Below are 24,162 nucleotides of genomic sequence, written 5' to 3' on the forward strand. Positions count from 1 at the left end.
ATGTTAACTTCAAGCATTGTTTTATTCATGTGTTTATAATTACAGTACCATTTATAACTAATTTGAAATGATTTCAAATACATTAAATATACAGAGTAAATTACCTGTCTAGTCCAGTCAATCCATTGTCCTCTGAAACGCCTAAATCGAAATCTCTAAATTTAAATCATAAATTTGAATTTCGAAAATATCAGAAATGGATTCAGCATTCTCAAAAAAAACCCAAGCCACCCAAATAATGTCCAAATTGACCAAGGGGTGGCAGAATTACTGTCAATATGTGCAATTAGGATATGCAAATTTAGGCAAATCGGGCATACTATGCAAATTCCCCAATATATGCAAATTAGCATCCAGTTTCTTAATGTTGGGGAACAATCCTGTGCATTTATAACAAAAAACTTTAGGGTACTCAACATTTCACGGTTCACAATGGAGCTCTATAGGCTGGCAAATGGAACAGTCTACTTGCCGGCAAAGTCAACCCGGAAATGTAAAGGAATATGATTTATACGCTATTTAGAAAATATTAGTTAATCATTAAAATATTACAATATGGACCACAACTAACTACTATGCATAGTTGTCAGTAATAGACACACTGAGATTAGGCAGAGAGCATTTTGAAGGCACGCGCAGGGCAGATAGGTGGAGCTCGTGCGCAGCTGGTGTCACTCATCAAACTGGAGCGAGAGAGAGAGAGAGAGAGAGAGGGGCCGTCGGGTACAGAGGCGAGGGGACCACAGGACACCGCTGCCCGTACCTCTGCCGGACCTCCACAACAGCAACAAGAGCTGCGCAAACTGCCTCGGATATCTCCTCGTTGACCTACCTCACCGCCGCCAGTTTTACCTCCGGATATCGCTCTACTCGGACATTAGCTGCAAGTTCACACTCGTGACAGCTCGTTTTTAGCATGAATGTGTCGCGGCTGCGTTTTGCTGCCGTGTGTCTGTGAACTGGAGCGGACGGAGCACCGACTGGACCTTTTTTTGACTTTCCGGTGAAGAACAGTCATTGACAGCATGCAGGGATATAAGGACAAACAGCATGACATTACGGAGCAGTCTGTCCATTAAATACACTGTGCGCGCGGCTTGCTACAGAGCTTATATGATCGTTACATAATATCATTTTAGCTAACGTTACTTTGAAAACAGCGAAAACACTGCTAACGATAGCGACGTAGTATCCGACGGTGGAAGTAGACGATATAATAAACTATGAAGATAATACACGCCACATGTGTGTCGTTACAGTTTGACTTTTACTCTTTTTAGTATTTTAAAGTGACTCCACTAGCACATTTAAATTGGCACTTGCAGCATTAAGGCTGAACGCTTTTTGTCGCCTTCGCTCGTGCAAAAGCGACATAACGGACGCCAAAGTTTGACAGTAAACTTCTCCAAGGGCTGAAAGGTCACCGGGACCGCTCATCCCCTTTCTCTCCTCCTCCTGCTCCTCTTCCTCCTCCTCCTCCTCCTCCTCCTCCTCCCATCAGTCTGTCATGAAGATGTGAACTCTTACCTCCCTCCCTTCCTCTTTCTCTCTCCGCCGTCCAGGACACTTTGATCTTTTTTTTCTCCTCTATTCGGTACAAAGAGATCAAAGGCTGCTCGCGATTCTCGCGGGATGTACGAAAGCGTGGATGTTGTGGGTCTCAGCCCCAGCCCCAGCAGCCCCAGCCCGGGCTCTTTCCTCAGCATGGACTACTACCACAGACCCCCGGGGCTCGGGCAGGAGAAGGGACTCCTGTCCGGGGTAGGAGGACTCCAGCGTCCGTTCGGAGGATCCCTGGTGACCGTGAGACACTGGAGCGGATCCAGCCACTGTGAGTCCCAATGAAAAACTATTTCTAAAGAAAATACCTGCAGGGTACAGATCCCGTTAGTCAGTGTGGGCAGTTTAATTTGTTGAACTGTTGATTTGTTGTTGTTTAATCTGAAATGACAAGGGGTGCCGGTGTAAAACCCTTTGCTTGTGCTTTGGTATCTGCTGTCAGCTCGAGGGGATGAATGCATGAGTTCACCGGTTTCAACTGGGACACATGCCAGCGCCTTCTTCTAGTATCAGGTGCCCCACAGCCTCCTTTTTAGCACCCCTATTAAATATATTTGAAATGAACACACCACTGTGCTTTACATGTGCTGTCATTCACTTTGGCTTTACTAGCCTGCTCAGCATGCTTCCTGTCTTACACACTGTAGTTCCTTACAGCATTTATGAGCTTATTACTGTCACCAAAACAGTTCCTCTTTTTATGACCATTATATAAATCCCCTAATATCTGACAAATGCTACATTCAGTCTGAGGTGGTCCATATTAGTCAAAAACGTATGGTGAGACTTAAACTCTGCAGTAGAGATGATAACAATCAACTAATGATTAATCAATTGACCGTTAAAAATTTAATTGAACAAGTGAAATGTAATTGATAGGCTATGAAATGCTGTCAAAATATATGCAATATGTTGCTGTGAGCCTTGACTGAGGATAAAATGCATTCGGTATTGTTTAAAATAAGCAAAGTTTTTATGTGTGTTTTTTTTTTCTTCAAATAACAATTTATTGATTGCTCTTTAAATTTTACCGATTAATCAATTAAGGAAAGTGCTTACAGTTTGCAGCCTTGCTTTGTAGCTGTGTGTGTGCACTGTGAATCACGCAATTTCAGGGTTTGGTTTGTGTTTCCATGGAAAGACTGGGATGACCTTAGTAGGTCAGCAGCTGCCTGCACGCATTTGACAAATCTAGCCCATCCTGACCTGAAGCTCAGTGCTTCTCAGTGGGTGAAAATGTTTCCAGTTTGTCAGCATAGAGATGTTTTTAATGTATAAATGATGTAGAGCTGAAACATTTAGATGATTAATAAATTAGTAGATTTACAGAAAATTTTAATTATCCATGAATTTTCAAGCGAAACTTCTAAACACTACTTAGTTTTCAGTTCCTCGAACTTATAGGGTTTTCTGCATTTATTTATTTTATGTGACTGCAAACTGATAGTTGATGGGCTTTAGACTTGGTTAGATAAAATAATTTCTGAAAACATCCTCTTAGATTTAATTTCTGACCGTTCAGACCAGTGAGTTAGGAAATTAATTGAAAAATAATCATCATGATGATAAATAATTAATATGGTTAGTTGCAACCAGAAAAGGGTTTTCAATGTGTCACAGGTTCTGTAAGTTACTTTGTGCAATAATGTATAAATGCCATGTGAAATACAGAGTAAAACAGGTGTTCTGTATAATTAATTTAACCATACTCTCCCACAAGAATACCACTCCTATGTGAAATAATATTGCTAATAATCATTGTATAGTTTATGGTCATTAAATCATTTTTTAGATGATTATGGAACCTTCCAAATTATTGTTAATATAAGCATTTTTTGTTTTGTTAGTCTATAAGACAGTTTGTTGTGAAAATGAGTGCAGAGGATAGGGGGTTAATACCAACAAAGAAATATTATAATATATTCACGCAGATGCTAATAAATCACATAGTAACATTAAAAATACTAGTAAGTGTAATTATTTGGTCATCAAATTTTTGGTCATCATTTTCCATGTGGTGAACATTTCCTGGGTTTTACACATTTTTCGCTAATTGTATCATGTTGGGTATCATTAGGAAGTTTGAAAATACTATTAGCAAAATGATACTATACTATTAGTAGAAAGTTTTGGTATGGGTTCTATAAGGATATGTTTTACGATACATGGTGCGCTCATTTCTAGATAAACGGATTCATGCTAACATCTTGATTTGTGGTCATTTTGGGCCCTCATTATATGTGTCCATGCATCTATTATAATAAGAGCTGTGAATATTGTCATGTAAAATCCATGGCACTGGAAAAACTCAACTTTAGTTTTTTAAGTTATTTTCCAAAGAAATTTTACACATAACTTTCATTTAAAAAAATGTTTCAAGTTTGGATTATAGCAATACATTTTTTATCTAAAAAACAATGTCACTTTCAATTCCTTTCAGGCTCATTATAACAGATAATAATAACAATTCTGTAATACTGTTACACCGCAATATTTTCATACCATAATCCCATTGTTCATGTTTGCTAACTTTATTGATCAAACAGACTACTGTTATTGTGATGAAAGCAATATTTTCACATCTTCCTGCACCATTTAGTTAGGTATGCTTGTTTTAGTGTCCTCGCTGGGTGCAAAATAAAAGCTTTTCATGGTAAACAACACGTGATCCCAATTTGGGAGGCCAATTTGCTCTGTTGTGTATCTTTGCGGCCATGGTGGGAAGAGCTGTTATTCTTATAAGTCACAATTCATGATTGTAGTCAGTCAGTTTTCCAGTGCTTGTTCTGAACGATGTATGCTGCGGGTTGCATGGGAGCTGAGATAAATCAGCGCTGCAAAAGTCCCTGCTTGTAAGAGGAACTTTGATTTACTGTGCGCTTTAATGGCCTTTTCTTCAAAATCATGGCAGGGTGATAGTCATGATGTAATGTGACACATTTTGTTTAATATTTTGAGAAAATAAACAATACCAATATCATTAGAAAGCTTATGTTTGCAAATGTTTATCGAAAATGGCCCTTGCTCATTTTAATAAAGGATGCCAAACTGTTGCCTCATCACAAACTGTAGAAGACATTTTACAAAATGAAATAAAACACTAAAAGTGGTAAAATGATTATTTCAGTCAGGAACTATTTGATGAGCGAATGAGTGAACAACACCAGACGGTCAGTACTTGACCTGATGCAGGCTGCTTGAGGACATTTTTGTATGTTAATTTTTTCTTTTTAATTGACAAACTGAACATATAAAAAAAAGCATAGGTCAAGAAAAAAATTCAAGTAAAAATGCAGTATACAAATGATAAAGGTGATACAGATACATAAAAAAGAGAAAAATGAATAGGTAAATAAATAAATAAAAAGCAAGAAACCAAACAAAACAAAAAAGAAAAACATGAAAAATAAACAGATGTATAAACATAGAAATATACAATACATTCAATTGGAGGATTTTTAGAGGGTTTTTTTTTTTTATTTTGAGGTTTGATACGTAGCCTTGATGTGAAAATTTTCCATCCAGTTATTTTCTATACCTGCTTAACATCAGCATGCATCGGCTAAGAGGCAATGCCCGTCTTTCACAAGAGTAACACACATAAACACAGAAACACAAGACCTTCTTGCTCTGAGTTGACAGTGCCGGCCCAGCACAGTGTCGCATGTTAGAGACAGTCTGCCTCAGAGTCAGACAGTTACCCAAGGGTGATGACATGGTGATGTCACTGCGACATGGGCCTTGCACAACCGAGTTAAGTCATGAAGACAGAGAGCGCAAAGTGCTCAACTCGGCCGCTGAGAAACACAAGGAAAGAGAGACATATAGAGGCGAGAGGGGAGTGCTCGTAAATTTGGTTGTAAAGACAAGAAGGATTATCCTTAGTGTGTGTTTGGGGGGGGGGTCTTTGTGCGTGACTGGAATGAAGAGCGTCAAACAGGTTCAAAGGTCAAAGGCCGTACACAGATGCAGGCAGGCACGCACATTTAGTGACTGCTCCAGCTACATGTAAGCAATGGCCTGGGGATAGTGGTTCACTCTGTGTGTGTGTGTGCGTATGTGTGTGTGTGTGTGTGTGTGTGTGGTTGGGTGTGATCCAGCGCAATGACTCACTGACAATTGGGAAGTGACCTACATCTCTCCCTCTCTTTATTTCTCCTTCTATCTGCCTCTTTCTTTCCTGTGTCAGCTGCCCAGTCATCATTTCTCTGCACTGAATGACCTCTCTTTTCTCTCTGTTGGATACACACACACACACACACACACACACACACACACACATTGACTCACACTCACAGTTTGTCTGGGAATGTGAGTGTGTACTGACCAAGTTTGACCTGAGTGTGAGTGTGTGAAAATGGGAGGAGGTGGATGGTTGTTTGTCAGTGTTTTCAGATGGCTTTATCTCTGTATGTGTGTGTTTGGGATTGCACTACTAGCAGATGAATGCTAACAGAGAGGCAGTGGAAAGCTGGTTATTAATTCATTTGTTCTAGTCAGAGTCCTTAGGCATGACATGTCTTTGTCTGTATTTGACTGTGTTGAAATGTGTTCTCTTGTGTCACATCTTTTGTTTACTTTAGAGATAGAATAAAAGAGGGAAAGAACAATGTTAACCTTGACTGCTATTATACAGATTTCTGTCTTGGAGTGTGCACAGAGTGCTAGCATTAGGCTTACTTCAATACAGCTTCAATATGAACAGCTCTGTAGAGCTCAAGTCGGTTGTTTTTATCTTGGTTTACTTTGCATTTTCCTGTCACGTGACTTGCAAGACTGTCAAAACGACACTAGTTGCATGGGTTTCTCTAATTTATATTTACAAATTCAGGATGTTCCTATGACATTTCTTTGAGCCGCCACACCAATGCAATTCATGCAATTTATGTTTATCTAAATGACACAGCTGCTCAGATGACACTCAAGCTACAAAATTTCACAAGATAGAAATTTACCCCGAGTGACATTTTTGTGCCAAAGATAAGAGATTCACATAGATATCAGACAATAATTTCCGTGTTGACGGCCATAAGGCAAATAAGATGACATTTGCTGATGGCAGTGGTCAATGTTTTTTTTCTGTTGTCTCACATAATTTTTGCATAGGCTGAAAAGCAGGTCCCATTGTCCAGGGGACAAACGGGACAAATTGTTTCCCTAGAATGCCTTCATGGCAAGAGACCATAGTTAACTCATTCAGTATGTTTATATGCACAGTTAAGTTGAGCTATGTTTATAGTTCCATAAGGCCATTTAACTGGACTACTGTCCTTGTCCCAGTATACAAGCACCGGGGGAGAATCGATTTACTGACAAAAGTATGTCAGTAAAACTCCTCCAAGGCAGGTAGTGATATGCCCTCTTTCAGCTGGTTGCTACTGGACCATCTTCCGGATTACCTATTATGTCACATACTGAACAAGTTAGCAAGCAGCAAACAGGTTGCATGTCGAATGGTGAAAACATGGATAACTTTTCGGTGCTGTACATTTTGTATGTACTCTGCACTTTACTTGGTACCTTAGTCTTTTTTTGTTTCCTTCCCTTCTTCTTCTTTTGTTTTTCCCGGCTTTAGTCTACGAAGTTATGCTATTCGACTTCCGTTTCAAAGTTCAACGCGGGAACTGTGGAGCATGAACGTCAAAGCCAGTTCAGGTCTGCTTGAGGCGTATACATGAAAGAGTAAATCGATCCCCAGCAGCATTGTCTAGGTGTGTTCTTACAACTCAGAAATTGGACTTGGTACAAATTCAAATGTTTATATGCATTTTGAAAAACAAACAAAAAAACAGTTTTTGTCAGACTAACACAATAATTCAACTTGTAAAACATCATGTAAATGTTCCGACTATAGAAGTGTCAGTACGCACCTTATTATTTTACACTGATAATGCTAAATTGAACAACAAATCTGTGCTGAAATCAGCAAGAGGAGAGCTGCTTCACATTACCTATTAGCAGCCGATAGCCAGAACCAACAGCTAACGGAGGTTGCACTGAGTTATGTTATGATGCGTTCAAGCAATTGAACTAATCTGTTTTGTAAAGATGAGTATTAGTTGAAGGTTTCTTGGCAAATAAATACAGCTGTTCGAAGGGAAAAAAATGTTAATGTTTTCACAGCAATGTAAAATAGATATTAGACAGGGAACTATAATATATATATATATATATATATATATATATATATATATATATATATATATATATACACACATATAAAGGCTTTTGAAGTAGTTGTTTTTTAAAGGTGTTTTTCATATTTCATAAATTTGTATGAACAGGTTTTGTTGCCTATTGCTCATGTATTGAAGAACTGAATGACTGTAAACAGTTCAGTTATTTTTTCATAGTGATTTTTTTACGTGGCACAAAAAGGGGAAACATTACAAAAAATCAAAATAAACAAAAACAACAACAACAAACATCAGTATTGGTTATCAGCCCAGGATTGCACATTTGCTGCATCCCTTGCAAAGATGCTCAGTACACATAGTTTAGAAATTGTAAACTTAGCAGCAGAAGGTACGCAGGGTTGATTAAATATGTATCTGACAACATTTAGAAGGCCATTCCAGTGGCCTTCTAAATGTTGCACACATTATTCTTCTTTGGCTACTTAATAAAAACACAGACCCTGGCTCAAAATCATGGAGCTGATAAGCTAAAATGTTTTATAATGAATGTTTAAGTGGGAGAATGTGTCTCCAGAAACTGGCGGGATGCAGTCAGCTGATGGTCGTACTGGAAAAAAATCCATCACTGATTGTATCGTAGGTACAGAAACACTGAGATCGCTGGAGATTGATTGACAGTGGTGTTATAGAGTAGATTTTCTTCCCTCAGCTGTAGAAAGCACACAAAACAACCACTTAAAATTCTGGCTTATCGTTCAGTCCAGACGTGGACCTTGGTCCGGACATTGAGAAGCCCTGGTTTGTTCCGTGGTAGCTATCTCTTTAACATCTCTGGTCACATTAGGGCCAGTGTGAGCAAATCAATGAACTGTCACTGCTTTTTGATAATATTGGATTTACAGGATTATTGCATCAGTGTGATAAAATACCACAATTCGTCAAATGTTACTTGATTAATCACAAAGACACTCCCATCTGGTTATGTTACCCATAATTGGTCTCTAATTGGACTACACATTCCCCTATAAACATATGGTATCTTGGTATATATTAATATTGATATTATAATAAAACTGCATACATTATGGTTAACCCTTCGAAACCAGAGCAAACTATGTTGATTTTTTTAAACATGGGGAGAAGGCAATAAACAACTAAACAACATGTGCTCCAAAAAGGGAAAAAAAAGAGCCAGAAATTAGTCAAATGTTGCAAGAAAATAACATGAGAATAATTAAAAACAGAAAAGTAAAAAACAAACAAGAAAATGTCCTGCAAAAAGTGCAGGAATTTTTTTTGCAACATAATATTGAATACGGTATAATAATTATTATAAACATAGTTTTCTCGACATTTTTTTAAAAATTTTCCAGTCATTCTCCCACCTTTTTTAAAGCCCAATTTTCAGGTAATTTTCTTGCCACCTTTTACTAATTTCTTGCAATTTTTGGGACATTTCTTGCCAAGTTGGTCATTACCCTTTTTTTCCCCTCTAAAAATCATGTGTTACAATTTACATCTACCTCCTGTTACCTATCCGGCGAGGGGGATGAAATACTGTGATTAGGGGCTGGTTTCACAGCGCATAGAGCATGCTCTCTATTCAGGAACTGTTTGCTGGCATATAGCCAGGACCGCCTGAGGAGACCATTTAGCAGTATTTTAAATCAGATTTGGAAAACGACTTACCCCAACACTGGCTAACATTTAACATTGTCACTATTGGATTTTAACTCAGCTGACCCAAGGACACAAACTGGCTGCTTTACCCGGGAGCAGGGATGCTCCAGAGAGGCTGAAACCATGCATTATTTGTAGCTCAGACCAGGGTAAACGCCAAGCTTATAATTAATGTATGTAAATAATGTGTTGTTAATATTTACAGTACACTGAAACTGAAACTTTTACTCTAAACACTGACAAGCCAAAGCATTTTTAAATAATTTATCACTGAGAAGACACAAAAAAAATCTGCAGCAGTAGGCAGGTTTCCATTAACCCTCAAATTGCGCAAATTGAAATTGCAAATACACAATACACCTAATGGAAACATGTCCGTTTTGAAAAAAACCCCAAAAAAAACCCCTCCCATTTATCGCAAAAAAGCTTTTACGCTCGCATGAGGTGGTATGTCAGGCGATTCAGAAAAGCTATATTATCCAAAACTGCAATTGAAACACTTTTCCAGGTCTCATGATGCCATCTATGTGCTCATCAGTAGGAACTGGCTCCCTCATGATGCAGCAGGCGCTACAAGAGCTGTTATTACATCACATAACTCTTAGACTAAAAGTCTCTTAGACTAAGACTAAAAGATGAGTGGATCATCTGGAAGTTTTGAATTCACAATTCCTCTGTGAAATCGTGGACTATCACCACCCAGCAATCCCTCATACGTGGCCGCTCACACATGTAAAGGACTTGCCTTTCCATTGTCGCTCCATAACACGCCTGCCGCACCTTCAGTTGGAAATAATGACGGCTAGTGCGGAGGCTGCAATAGAAATAAACCTGCTAATGTTTTGAACATCCATCGCTACCAAGTGGAGTGTTATTTTGGTTTAATAAAGTAAAAGTTCCTCCCATGCTGACACTTTGTTTGCATGTATTGCAGACTGCCTTCCCTGGTGTTGGTTGAGTGTAACACGCACACTTTTTCATCCATAAATTTTATTGATGATCACGAGAATAAAACATCAATACAGATAATCGGCAAAATGCCAAACACTGACCCCAATAAATCGGCCAGGCCAATAATCTGTCGACCCCTACTGCATAGTATATTTTTTATGATGATAGGATACAACTACTGAGATTAATGTATTAATTCATTTTTGTTTGTTATTGCAAGCTAGGAAGAAGCCAACAATCATTTGTTAATGCTATCATCTTTATCCAATAAAAATGTAAGGATACGATCCTCCTGAGGCACAAAGATGAGTCACCAATATTCTTCTCTGTTAAAGATCTCATCTCAACAATAATAAGTCTTTCTCTGAATCCAAACCTCCAGCTAAAAGCTTGACGTACTGTTATGACATGCTGTCGACTGCGTCATTTCCTGCCCCACTAAAGCAGAAGTGGGAAATAATAAGAAGAGATTACCAAACACACAGAGCGTCACTTGGAAATTTGAGGCGAAGAGGAGAGAGAGGTTTAAAAGAGGTCAGACAGCGCTGAGGGGAACTGCTGGCTAGCGTGTCAGTGAGAGAAGAGCAAAGACAAATAGAGGGGAGATAAAGAGGAGGGAAGATGGAGGGATGGTATGGTGGCTGAGGAGGAGGAGGAGGAGGAGGATCTTTCTTCATTTCTCTCTCCCTCTCTATGTAAACAGAGCAGACCAGCAGAGGGGAGTTGCATCTCCTCCATAGTGGAATGTCTGGTATGGCTACTGGGGGGAGGGGAGAAGTGTGTGTGTGTGGTTGTTAGGTTAGAGGTTAGAGCAGGCAGAGTGAAAGAGAGAGTTGTGGCTGTTCCTGGTATCTTAATCTGAAGGGTCAGGACCTTAAATTGGGTCACAGTGTGTCTTTGCCAGGTCTCTGAACAAAAATAAAACAACCACTTTGACAAAATAAGCCCAGACGCAGAAATGGGATGTTATGGTTCACTCAGCACATAGCTGCTGATGTGCAGCTGACTCCTTTACCGTTGCTTGAACTGACGTGAGGAGCAGGACAACAAAATAACAGAATACAAACGAAATCCTTTTGAAAAGGCATAATCTGACCACTGTAGTTGCTTTCACTGCCAGTGGGCACAAATTCCCCGTCCAGACTGACCAGATTGTAACCTTGATGTTCACCTCACCAAAGCAATATGTGATTAAGAGATTAGAGTTTAGATTGGATTAGAGTTTAATGACACAACATTATGCCAACACGCTATGGAGTACAATTTGTTCAATACAGGAATTTAAAACAAAAACTGTGGCCCCCAGTAGAAATGAAGTGCAACGTAACTTATTTCATAGGAGATAAAGCATTCCCTACTTCACCTGGAGCTGTTGGTTGATCCAGCTGTTAAAACAAATCTCAACATAAGGCAGGTTTCTGTTCACCCTTCATTTGTGCAAATTGAAAATGCATTGCAATATATATATATATAACGCTCACATGAGGTGGTATTTTAGGCTAGGCCATATTTCCCAAGACTGCAATGGAAACATTTTTTTTTTCTGCTTTTCTAGGTCTCATGATGCTATGGCTATGTGCTTGTAGGAAGTGCCTCCCTCATGATGCAGCAGGAGCTACAAGAGGTGTTATTGCATCACATAACTCTTTAAAATATAAGCGGATCATCTGGAAGTTTTGAATCCACAATTCCTCTGTGAAATCATGGACTATCACCTCCCAGAAATCCTTTATATGTGGCTGCTCCCATGTATAAGGGGCTCGCCTTTCCGTTTTTGCTCTCATATCATGCCTACCTTGCTTTCAATTGGAAATTATGGCTAAATAAAGGAATGACGGCCTGTACGGTGACTGCAATGAAAATCAACCTGCTAATATTTTGAGCATCCGTCACCATGCTTCTTGAAATGTTATCACAAGAGCAGAAGTCACAGAACGTCACTCAATGGAAACGCAGTCATCTCTCAATTGTGTTTTCTCGAAATTTTTAAAATATCTCTCAAGTTTTGCGCAGATCTGTAATTGAAACCCGTCTTTAGACAGTAGGGCTGCTTCAGGCTTCAATGCAATGAAATTTTCTGTGAGGCTGAATAGGGCTGCCCCTGAAAAGTTGGAGATTTGAATCATCAGTTGGAGACCCCCCCAATTACCTTAACTCTAGCAGTTTTTTTTTCTTTTTTTTTGCAATTCAGTGTGCTGTGCAGTGTACTTCTGGGGACGTTTTGGTCCCCAGATTTTGCTGCGGAGTGAGTGCTCCAGACCTTCAAACTACTCTTTGACAAAAGCAGCTGTGGATATGCACACAGCGGCATAGGGGTAGAGACAGACTGTGCTGTAAGGGGAAGAAGTGGTGAATTTACAGCTCATAGCAAATTAAAATGATACAGTGTCTGGCTTTAGTATGATCTAGTGTCAGCAAAATGTATGTTGTTGTGCATTTGTGATCCATTGTTAGCTCGTTTACTCTATTACACATTCAAACTTTAAAACTTTGTATGGAAAGAAAAGGAATTGTCAAATATAGGCATTGAACTGCCAAAATCGACTGACATAATTCAGGGCTGGGTACAGTCCTAAAGATGGATAGCACTGTCACCTCAAGAGGGTTCCAGGTTTGAACCTGCCAACTGACTGAGGCGAGGAGTTGTTCTCTCCGTGTTTCAAAGGGTTTTCTCATTTTATGTGTTTTTTTCCTGCTTTTTGGTCCTTTAGCAGCCACACGCATGCAAAGTCCACAGACATGCAGGTGAATTGGTGACTCAAGATAACTTGTATGTGTGAATGTTAATGTGAATGGTTGTCTAATGTGTGTCAGCCCTGTGGTAGTCCGGCGACCTGGCCAGTGTGCCCCGCTTCTCGGGCGAGTGGTAAAAAAGAATTAAATCAGGGCTGTCTAACGATTATTTTTTAAAATGTTTTAATCACGATTATGATTCAGTTTTTTCGCATTTGAAAACAGTTTTGAAGTCCGTGTTGAACTTGATAAATATTAAACTTTTAGAATAAACTGTTAAAATGAAAAAGATTTTGGAATTTCCTCTCAAAGTTCTGTGCAAAATAGAATTTAGATTCCAATAAAATCAAAAGAATTGAGTAGATAAGTCTTGTTGTCGCTTATACCCAATTCAGCTATATGAGTCAGTATTGGCCCGATAGTATGTGATGGGTACCAGAAATGCACCTTAATTGCATTCTGACTAAATGTAAGTGTGGTTTTCCTCCGTCTGCCTCCTCCTGCAGCTATAGAGACTGAGAGCACGAGTTCAGGAGAGGATCTGCTTGTCCCCAGCCCTCCCTCGCCTCCACCTCCGCCCCGTGTCTACAAGCCCTGCTTCGTATGTCAGGACAAATCTTCAGGATACCATTATGGAGTCAGTGCCTGCGAGGGTTGCAAGGTACGCAGCAAAACATATGAGTGAGCTCAACTTACAAAGACATGACGCACAACATATCAGTGTTTGTCATGAATTGGTATGTGTATCCTAGAAGTACCCTGGAGCACTGCATGGTGCGCATGAGATCTACCAAAATAATATGCTTGGTCAGATGGCTAAAAAATATTTAAGGGCGGTAAATTATTGAAAAAGTTGAGAACCACTGCGCTACAGCATTCATTCTGGATAACTTGATCATGTATACGAACAAGTTACAACCGGAAAACCTGAATGAAAAATACTAACGTGAGACGACTGAGTATTTGCATAATGTGTAAGCGAAGAGGTCACGACCTTTGCACCTCCCTTAGGATCTGTAAGCCTCTTTGCGTCATCTAATCCTACACCCACACATACACACACGCACACAACTAATCTGTGCATGCAGTTAGTATCGACTTTGATATCTGTGTGTGTTTTTGCATGCTCGTGTTCAAGTTCATGTCCTGTTCCACCAATCACCAACCTGGGACCAATTTTAGCCTTGTTTAGGTTATACCCCAAACCCTGGTTTACAAAGTAGCACTTCCAAATTTTGACAATGCTGTTGTATTCTTTTCTCTTGCCTCCATCTTTTCTGTGTCAGGGTTTTTTTCGGAGGAGCATCCAGAAGAACATGGTGTACACGTGCCACCGAGACAAAGTCTGTGTCATAAACAAGGTGACGAGGAACCGGTGTCAGTCCTGTCGACTGCAGAAATGCCTAGAAGTCGGAATGTCCAAGGAGTGTGAGTATACTCTATAGCAGTGTTTACTGGTGGGTCACAGGTCCAAACATGGGTCACGGGTCCATTTTGAAAGGACTGCAACCATATCAAGTTGGGAAAAAACACACTTTAGTTTGAAGTACAGTGAATTTGCAGAGTTTTGGTTTCTTGCTGTAGTTTTTTGTCATAGTTTTTTGAGAACTGTAACTATTTCTTTGCCCACTGCCATTGAGAAAAATAAATTAGGCAATAAAAAAAAATCACCAAAGCATAAAAAAAAGAAATTGCCCAAAAGCTTGAAAGAAAAAAAAACTGCCATTTTTTTAAAGTAAAAATTTGATTTTTCTTTTAAATCGCCAAAATGTAGTTGCAAAAAATTGCAAAAAATTCTTATAATCACCAAAAATTTTAAGAAAAAAAAGAGTAACATATTGTTACTTGTAAAATTATTTTAATTTTTCTTTCTTTCTTTGCTAAGCCACCAAATCCAAGAAACACCCCTGGTGTTACCTAATTGCACTTTACTCTTGCAATATGTTTTATTTCATTCTGTTTTAAGCCCATATGTCATTTACATTTTGTCAAATTAAACTGAATATGCTTTAATATCTTTTATGTACGGACCTTGAACTAATGAACAAGGATAAATCTGGACCCAGTTGCTAGACCAGTAGGGAGCCACTGCTCTATAGATGCAGTGCCATTCCTGTTTGTGTGGAGTAACGTGTGGAAAAGAATGAGCTTCTAAACTGCAAAGGGTTAATGTTGTTAATTTTTTAAGCTGTTTTGTCGTCATGCAATAATAAAGCAGAGCATAGTGTGACCTCTATACTGTAGCAGATGCACTGCAGCTCCAGCTCAGTGCTCTACTCACGCAACACAGTGATGTTTTAACCTTGATATTTGTCTCCCTCTGGTGGCCTTCATCAGGTGACACATGCTCCACAAAACCACCACTATTAACGTGTAATAACCTGCATCACTATAACATGGACTTTTCAAAATCTTGAAGGTTTACTCTGAGTGTGTTCCAGGTGTTATGAATAAATACAGCTGTTTGAAGGAGAACTCTGTTGATGTTTTGCAGTTAGTAAATGGCCATTATTTTGATGTTTTGCACTTGAAAGGTTATATTGAAGGTTGTTTCATAAATGTGCATCATTGAATTAGTCACCATTCAAAGGTAGTGTAATGAAGGGCTTATAGGGGGATATATAACAACAAAAACAAAACAAATAACAAAAATATTTATATTGGCTGTCGGCCAAATAGTTATTTTAAACGGTATTGGCCCTGAATTTCAAAATCAGTGTGCTTTATTCAAGATGTCAGTGTTAACACCTGCTTAAAACTTTTGAGCTAAATCCTCCCATTTTTCCTCCCACTGACAGTGGTGCGAAATGACAGAATGAAGAAAAAGAAGGAAGAGAAGCGGCAGGTGGAGACAGAGATCTACGTCCTGTCAGCAGACACAGAGCAGATGATTGAACGAGTCCGTCAGGCCCATCAGGACACATTTCCCTCCCTCTGTCAGCTGGGAAAATACACCACGGTACACACACACCAACAGGCTGATTCTATTTTTCTTTTAATAAAAAAAGACTAAAAACAAGTGCAACAGACAGGTATAGCCGATGCTCTTAAGGTGTTCTCTTTGGCATTTTGTGAGAAAAAATGTCTCTTTCTGTGTTCCTTACCCTGCAGAGCAACAGCTCAGAGCACCGCGTCGCCCTGGATGTCAGTCTTTGGGACAAGTTCAGCGAATTGTCCACCAAATGCATTATAAAGACAGTGGAGTTCGCCAAGCAGCTCCCTGGTTTCACAACGTTAACCATCGCTGATCAGATCACCCTGCTCAAAGCCGCCTGCCTCGACATATTGGTGAGTTTATCACTCATGTCACACATAGACACACTCAGAGCAAGTTCCACAAAACAGAGACAAATCTTCAACACATGGGCAAATGTACAGTTACGTGAAAAAAAGTCCTTTAAATAATGTATTTCCCTTCCGCTTTCCCTAGATTCTAAGGATCTGCACACGCTACACTCCGGACCAGGACACCATGACCTTCTCCGATGGTTTGACTCTGAACCGCACCCAGATGCACAACGCCGGGTTCGGACCTCTCACTGACCTGGTGTTCTCCTTCGCCAACCAGCTGCTCCCATTAGAGATGGATGATGCAGAGACAGGATTACTCAGCGCCATCTGTCTGCTCTGTGGAGGTACTGCATTTTTTATTTTTTAGTGCTCCGCATCAGCAGAGGTCAAGGTCACTGTGATCTTGTCTGTCTGATTCTCATGATATCATGTTTGAAGAATGCCCAAAATGATTTTTTTTTTTAAATACGTGTACTTGGACTCAAGAATGAACCGATTAGATTTTTGAGGTTGAAGGTCGAGGTCACCCTGACCTTGCATCCATTTCATTCTCCCGAGTACAATCTCCAGAACACCTTGGGGGAAATTTTTTAAACTTTGGCACAAACATCCCCTTTGACCACCAAATTTGAATCAATTCATCATTGAGTCAAAGGTCATGGGTCACTTTGACCTCTTCTGTCGCAGTCTAGTGAACATAATATCTCAAGAACACCTTGAAGGGGGTGTCCAGTGGCTGAGTGGATAAAGCAGGGGCCTCATGGATGAAGGCAGTGTCCTTGCCGCAGCAGCCTCGGGTTCCACTCCTGCACGTGGCCCTTTGCTGCATATCGTCCCCTCTCTCTCTGCCCTATTCACGCTATCGATCTGTCCTATCTAATAAAGGTTTAAATGCCAAAAAATAAAAAAGAACACCTTGAGGGAATTGCAGAAACACTTTTCTGACTGCTATTCAACATCATAGCTTGTCAACATTTGGTCAGATACTGATTTGGTGACTCTAATCTCGGTCGTCCACCTTAAAACTGTGCTGATTGTAGAGATCGTCTGTGCTTCTGTGGGGAAGATGTGTGTGAAGCATCCATGTTTTCATAGACATGGATTTAAACTTGGAGACATACAGTACGTTCTTTTGTAGGTATATAAAATTAAATAGTTAATAAAAGAACATAGTGCTGCTAAAGTGTTAGTGCTGTGGTAAAAAAAACATAAAGAGATCGTGTGTAGTGGGGTTCTACACATTTGTGTTGTGTGAACTTTGTGTGTGTGTGTGTGCATGTGCAGATCGTCAGGATCTGGAGGAGTCAGAGAAGGTGGATATTCTTCAGGAACCAATGCTTGAAGCCTTAAAGGTTTGACATCTACTTATTATTCTTATAGCATGACACTGTTACAAACTTGGGTTTTTATTGCAGAGTGAGACACCCTCAAGATCCAAAACAAAGATATGTACTTACACAGACAGCAGAGTGTAACGGGTCAGTGAAGGCTTTGGTTAACAAGACTGAAACACATGCGTTTAAGGTTAAAGCTGCATCAATCATACATGTTTCTTATTGCCAACAACTTCCACAAAGTCTTAAACTATTAATGTCTGAGTCCTTTTGTCAGTACTGAGCCAATTTGTTTTTTACGGGAAGGTGTAAATTTCAAATATACAGTTTTGTTTTACATGACTTAAAAAGGCTCAGTAAAACAGCTCACGATGTAGCTACAAGCAAACGCTCCTAAAACAGAGGGAGTTGTGCATTTGTTTGAGATTACAAATTACAATACATTTATTTTTATCCATGTCTTTGTGTGTGTGCATAGATATATGTGAGGAGAAGGAGGCCTGAGAAACCTTGTATGTTCCCCAAAATACTGATGAAGATTACTGACCTCAGGAGTATCAGTGTGAAGGGTGAGAGACACACACACACATACACATGCGCGCGCGCAATGATGGTGATCATTTACTTGGTACCTGGTAATAATTTACAGGCTTCTGCTCACACACATGAGCAGTGGTGGTAAGGTTAGTCCTAATAGCCACACTTGTGAGTAAGCCAAAAGCAGACAGATGTTAAGTAAAAAAGTGAAGCGTGCAGGTGAATGATTAACAAGATGACTGGCTGAGGTGAGGGCTGATCTGTGTCACTGAGGTTTTCTTCAGCTTGAGGTTTGGACAGGGTGGCTTGCAGGGATCACAAAAACAAAAGATCAACAAAAGAATTGGTAAGCGGGCAAAAGTGGAAAAGATCAAAATTGAGCTGGACATGTCACTCAACAAACAGTGTACAGCAAGAATCTGGCAGTGAATAATTGTGGAGCTGGCTCTCTTGTAGGTAGCTGGCTTGATTGCAGACAGGTGCGTTGATTGATGAGGGTCACCAGGTGTAGAGTAAAGGAGTGCAGACAAGGAGTGGCGGGACCAAATAAAGGCACACACGAAACACGCAAAAGTGACTGGAAAAAATAAACAAAAACCACACTCACGCAGACACACAGGAGTCACCGAGGGCCGATCGTGACAAAAGTACAACATTTCAAGCCCAAACTGTCTCTCTGTACATGTTATATAGAAGTTAACCAGTGTTTGTTACACATTCACTCTTTGCTGCTCCGTGTCCCCAGACAGAAAGTGCGTGCTCTGGATAACTGAACGGTACATTCCAACAGCGCTCCTAAAGTAAGAACGGGACAGTTTGTACCAGATTGTGCTCCGGCACTCAGAGTGAGTGTTTCCGAACACAACCTCTAAACCTTCAGAATCAGAAGATTCTCAAAATAATACATTTCACTCATGTCACTGAGTGGGGAGTTTACAAAATGCTATGTTATCAATAATTAGCATACATTTAGCATAACATAGCACATGGGACACAAGCTTAGATGCACCCATTTGTTATCAAAACTATGAATGCAATGATAAATTTTGGTTCTGTAAGGGTTATCAGTATTTTTTTATTGCTTTCCCATTTGCCACATACTCTCTGGTGTGGATCTGTGTAATGCTGGTAAAAGCCGGGTAACAGACACAAACACTGTGAGCTGCATATATAATGTTACGTTAGCTAAAGTCTTGACATGGCATCATCACGTCTGGTGACGTTACATCGACAGTATTAAAAGGAGCATCGAGGGATTTCAGTTTGGCATGTTAAATAAGTATCAACTGACACCTGACTTTGAATTTTTGATTGGCTCTATCCATATTATGGATATGGATTGGGTATAACCATGCACAAATCAGCTCAGCTTCAGGAAACTCTAAAAGAAAAAGGCAATATTTCAAATATGGGTTAGGCTTATGTCTGATCATTTTTTAATGCTTTTTATTACATATTAGTCAACACCATATTAATAAAGTTTTGGTGATTTAAGTTCCCAGAGGCTTTAAGGAAGTTGAATTCACAAATCATCGTTACGTATTTTACTCAGCCAGTAAACTCCCCCAATGAAAGTGCTACTTTGGGAAAGATTACTATTGGCCAGTTGCCTTTGACCTCCCTGGTCGTGAAGTCCTTTGAGACACTGATTAAACTTAACTTCTGGACATAATCCAACAAGTTCTTGATCAATTGGCTTGAAGTTTCACATTGATAAGTCCGAATGTCGACTCCAAGAATGCACTGGCTAAAATAATGAATACAAGCAACAAAGGTCCAGCAGAGTAGCCTTTCATGTCCTGTCTTACAGTCAGGTGGTGAAGAGGGCAAACTCCAGCCTGTCTGACAGCACCCAACCTCTCCATCATCTACCCTCTGGCAGCTGCTTCAGGTTCCCCTTAGTCAAGACATACAGATCAAACACTCATCCCCTCAGCCCCTCTAAACTCACAGAAAAGGAGGCAGCCTGCCCATTGGGAGCATCCAGTCCTTCTTGTAGGACGATGTTAAAGTTGATCACCGATGATGTCGCTGCTGGATGAATTTTGATCTTGATTATAATGCTATGTTGGTCATACATTTATGTATGTGGATGACGAGATAAAGTCATATTTTGTTCATACTGCTGTTCAGATGATTATGCTTGTCCACTGATGAAGCAGGGATTCCCACACATTCATATATTTGTGGCGGCCCACCATGACTAAAACAGCTGGACTGTCATTAGAATTGCCATTAGAATATACATACTGTTTGGTTATTTATTGCACCACACTCCCGAAGTGCAGGTGTACTCTGGGCCCAGACGGAGCAGCAGAACACCATATGTAGTGAAAGTGAAACTGGACTGTTGATTGAGCTGGGTGTAAAGGTTTGCACCCCCTCGCTTATGCAGCAGCTGCTCCTCTCATCTATTGATCTTATCAGCTGTGATAAATTGTCCACCCCACAACTCAAACTCTGTAAACCACTGCGGAGTAAAAAAAGAACTCACGACCTGCAAAAATGTCAGAGTATGGAGAGGGGACACAGAATGATACAAAGCACAGAGAATTGCTGTTTTTATTTTTTGTTTGTTTTTAACATGGTATCATATAAGGTATCAAGAATCATGATTACACTAGTATTTGTATTGCCTACAAAATTTCTGGTATTGTGGAAGGCCTACTTGTCCATTTAAAATTAGTATAATGTAAATTTCACATCATTGATACCATTATGACAGTCATGCCATATTATCCACACCAGGTTCCTACATTATTACATTTTTTGTTTTGCTGAACTTTCTCTCTCCACTTTTCTCTCTCAGGAGCAGAGCGAGTGATCACACTGAAAATGGAAATACCGGGCTCCATGCCTCCTCTCATCCAGGAGATGCTGGAGAACTCGGAGGGACTAGAGGGGCATGGAGCCGGGGGAGGGAAAGGGGGAGGAGGAGGAGGAGGAAAAGCAAAAAAAGGAGGCAGAGAAGAGGATGAATCAGAACTCGGCAGCTGTCATCCAAGTCCGTCGCCCAAATCCGTTCCCTCTCATAGCCCCAGCCCGAGTCCGGCGCCCTGCTCCCCCTCTTCTCCCTCCCCCTCCACCTGAAGTTCTACACACCTCTGCTCAGCGGAAAAGCATCCACACAGCAGACTGAAAGCAGAAAGAAACTGCAGCTAATAACACATGATGTGGAGGACAAAAAGCCTGAATGTTTGAACCCAGAAAATGGTCACTGGCGACATGTTTTGTCCGTGGTATTAATTTATGTGTGCCAGGAAGGAGGACAAATATCTAGGTGGTAGATATGTTGATTTTATACATTAAATGCCTTTTTATGATGCCGTAAAGGCTGATTATATGCAGACTGTGTGAACCTAAATGAAGGATTATGGAGATAATAAAATGTGTACAGACTGACGAAGAGGATTCCTCTTTAATCACACATTTCTTCTTTTAAGAAAAGTCATGTAAAATATGCAAAATCACTGTGTAATATATTGTACATAGAAAAGACTGTGAAAGAAGACAGAGACGGACTTATATAAGAAGTTATTTTCAAGAAGTTATTTTCCTAAATGTACATGTGTATATACTGCGTTTCCTCAGCTGTAAATAGTTGTTTTTTCATCCTCTGTCCACCATTATCACCCCATCACACACACATACTGCATTTAATCCTCTGCTTTCCATCCCCTCAAAGACACAGCAGGGAACAATTACTACTCCTCGTTCGGTTTTCAGATGCAGCTTCAGCAACTTCAACAAACTGTGAAACATCATTTCATTTAAAGTCATACAACACACTGCTCACAAAACTTTCCCCATGTGGTGACAAACCCCCACTGTGGCACACGAGCTTTTGAGCTCTGCTGAATTTTAATGTCATTAAGGTGATATGGAGATGTCCGTGGTGACAGGCGAAGATGTACAGGCAGGCCGTTTGTTAATATTTTGTTTCTTCTAAGTATGTTTACATAGTGCCACTGTTTGTTTCACTACAGCGTCCTTACTGTCAGGTACAAATGTCCATTTTCAGTGTTGTCGTCTTCTATGTATGGTCAGGTAAAACTCATTGCAAATTAAAAAAATACAAGGAGTTCAATAAAAAAGTGAGACTTTCATCTTCTATCCTGAAAATATGCATGTTCTTTGATAAAAACAATGTGTACACTGTGAAATATGCCATCTTTCTTGATATTTAAAATATCTTCTACAAGTCAAAATGCCAAGCAAAACCTTAAATACATTTGGGTATTACAAATAAAATCCTTAAGCTTACCCTTCAGACACTTTGCAAATAGAACCTCAAAACAAGGCTTTAAAACAGAACAAGGCTTTAAAATAGAAGAAGGAAGAACCTGAACAATACTTCAACAAAGATTTGAGACCTGCCTCTATGTATTTCTAAATCTTGCTCTTTGTTTTTGCTGGAGAATGAAACCTAAACTAGACTTAATCGTCATTTAGATCATCCAAAAGTTCAGTTTTGACAGTCAGGAGGAGTTTGAAATGCTATGTTGACAGCAGATAAGTTTAATAAAAAAGCAGTAAGTAAGCAGTAATGTTAGACGCATTGTATGGATTTTAAGATTTAAACCAGATTTTTTCCATTTAATTAAATCTTGTGGTGGAAACAAGCTGTTAACACAACACTCATATGTTTTAAAATTGACATGGTTAGCAAAAAGTTGCCTGTTTACACATCCAGTGGACACATTAGCATTGATTTGAAGTTGCATTTCTGTCTGTTGGTCACGTGGTGTGCAGAGAGTGGAGATTTATCAGTGCTCTGTCACTGAAAACAGCTATTCTCTGTGACCAAGAGTGATGCTATGAGCAGTGTTGTACATGTTCAGTCTTAACAAGAGCTAGCAGGCAATTCAATTCACACAGATTTAACGAACACCCCCGCTCCCAGGTCATCAAATAATGACGCTATGTCATGCCCCGCAGCATCTGATAGCAACGCATGGGACTCCCTGTAGCCTACCTATGTGGAGCACAGCTGAAACACATTGTGACACGTGCTTACTGTTTTTGTTTGTTTACACGGTCGCAGTTAGATTTAGGTAGGAAAATCACTTTTAGAAAAAATATTGTGTTTTGAGCTTTGTTACACAACATGACGTAAATGTCACGTGAGTGACATCACTGCACGACAACCGTACACAAATCACATTGGACTCTTCAAATAGTGATGCTTTGTCAGTGCTTTGGGCATATGAACGTGACACCAAAAGCCACCTTCCGCATCCAACTAGTATGCAGCTGGACATCATCGGATGAGAACATGGTCAGATAGAACTGGTGGCATTATATTTGCAGGCGGACAGCCAGATGGCACCAGTTGCGCCCACATGCCATGCGAAAGGACAGTGTCATGTTATAACACAACAGGTAACAGCATAATATAAGGAATGCAAGTGCATTTATAGGGCGTGTGCAGGGTGGATGGGACACACAAACAACAGACTTTAATGCAGGAGCCTAGAGTTAAGTTCCTTTTCGTTTCGTTGTTTTTTTCTACATCTTACCATGTGCCTCTTTTGCCTAAACCTTATTATTAGTGACTTTGTTTCCTAATTGTAACCATTGCATCAGTCACGTTGGTTGCCATCTACTGCTGTGTAAACATAAGGACCATGCTGCATCATCCCACCATGTGGATTTGTTGACATCATGGTAACAGCATCCCAGAGCATAAACAGAAGGATACGTAAAACATCATAAGTAGATGCGGAAGGTCACTGACAGAGCGGCACCATGTGACGAGTTGTGATAAGAACATGTTGAAAATATGTAACATTACAACATCAGTGACTTTGGTTTCACATGATATGTACAGTAGGTGATGAAGTCACATCATGCTATTAGACAACGCTGACTTTTTGTTTTCGAACAGGACATGGTCTGCTGTCGTCTGGCTTAAAGTCCTGTTTCACCTCCCTTTCCTC

General features: G+C 39.9%; 1 protein-coding gene across 1 annotated transcript; it reads left to right on the plus strand.

Annotated features, from left to right (window-relative positions):
* Positions 1-708: 708 nt before the first annotated feature.
* Positions 709-22,345, plus strand: LOC121956359 (retinoic acid receptor alpha-B-like). Its single transcript, XM_042504529.2, has 9 exons — positions 709-1,831; positions 13,568-13,722; positions 14,348-14,489; positions 15,860-16,020; positions 16,173-16,349; positions 16,492-16,696; positions 17,637-17,704; positions 18,165-18,255; positions 21,033-22,345. The coding sequence occupies exons 1-9, from the start codon at positions 1,633-1,635 to the stop codon at positions 21,311-21,313; spliced, it is 1,479 nt and encodes a 492-aa protein (XP_042360463.1). The 5' UTR covers positions 709-1,632; the 3' UTR covers positions 21,314-22,345.
* Positions 22,346-24,162: the final 1,817 nt, after the last annotated feature.

The sequence above is a fragment of the Plectropomus leopardus genome, chromosome 18 (genome assembly GCF_026936395.1).
Source record: "Plectropomus leopardus strain MGB_pleo_1.0 chromosome 18, ASM2693639v1, whole genome shotgun sequence".
Taxonomy (NCBI): domain Eukaryota; kingdom Metazoa; phylum Chordata; class Actinopteri; order Perciformes; family Serranidae; genus Plectropomus; species Plectropomus leopardus.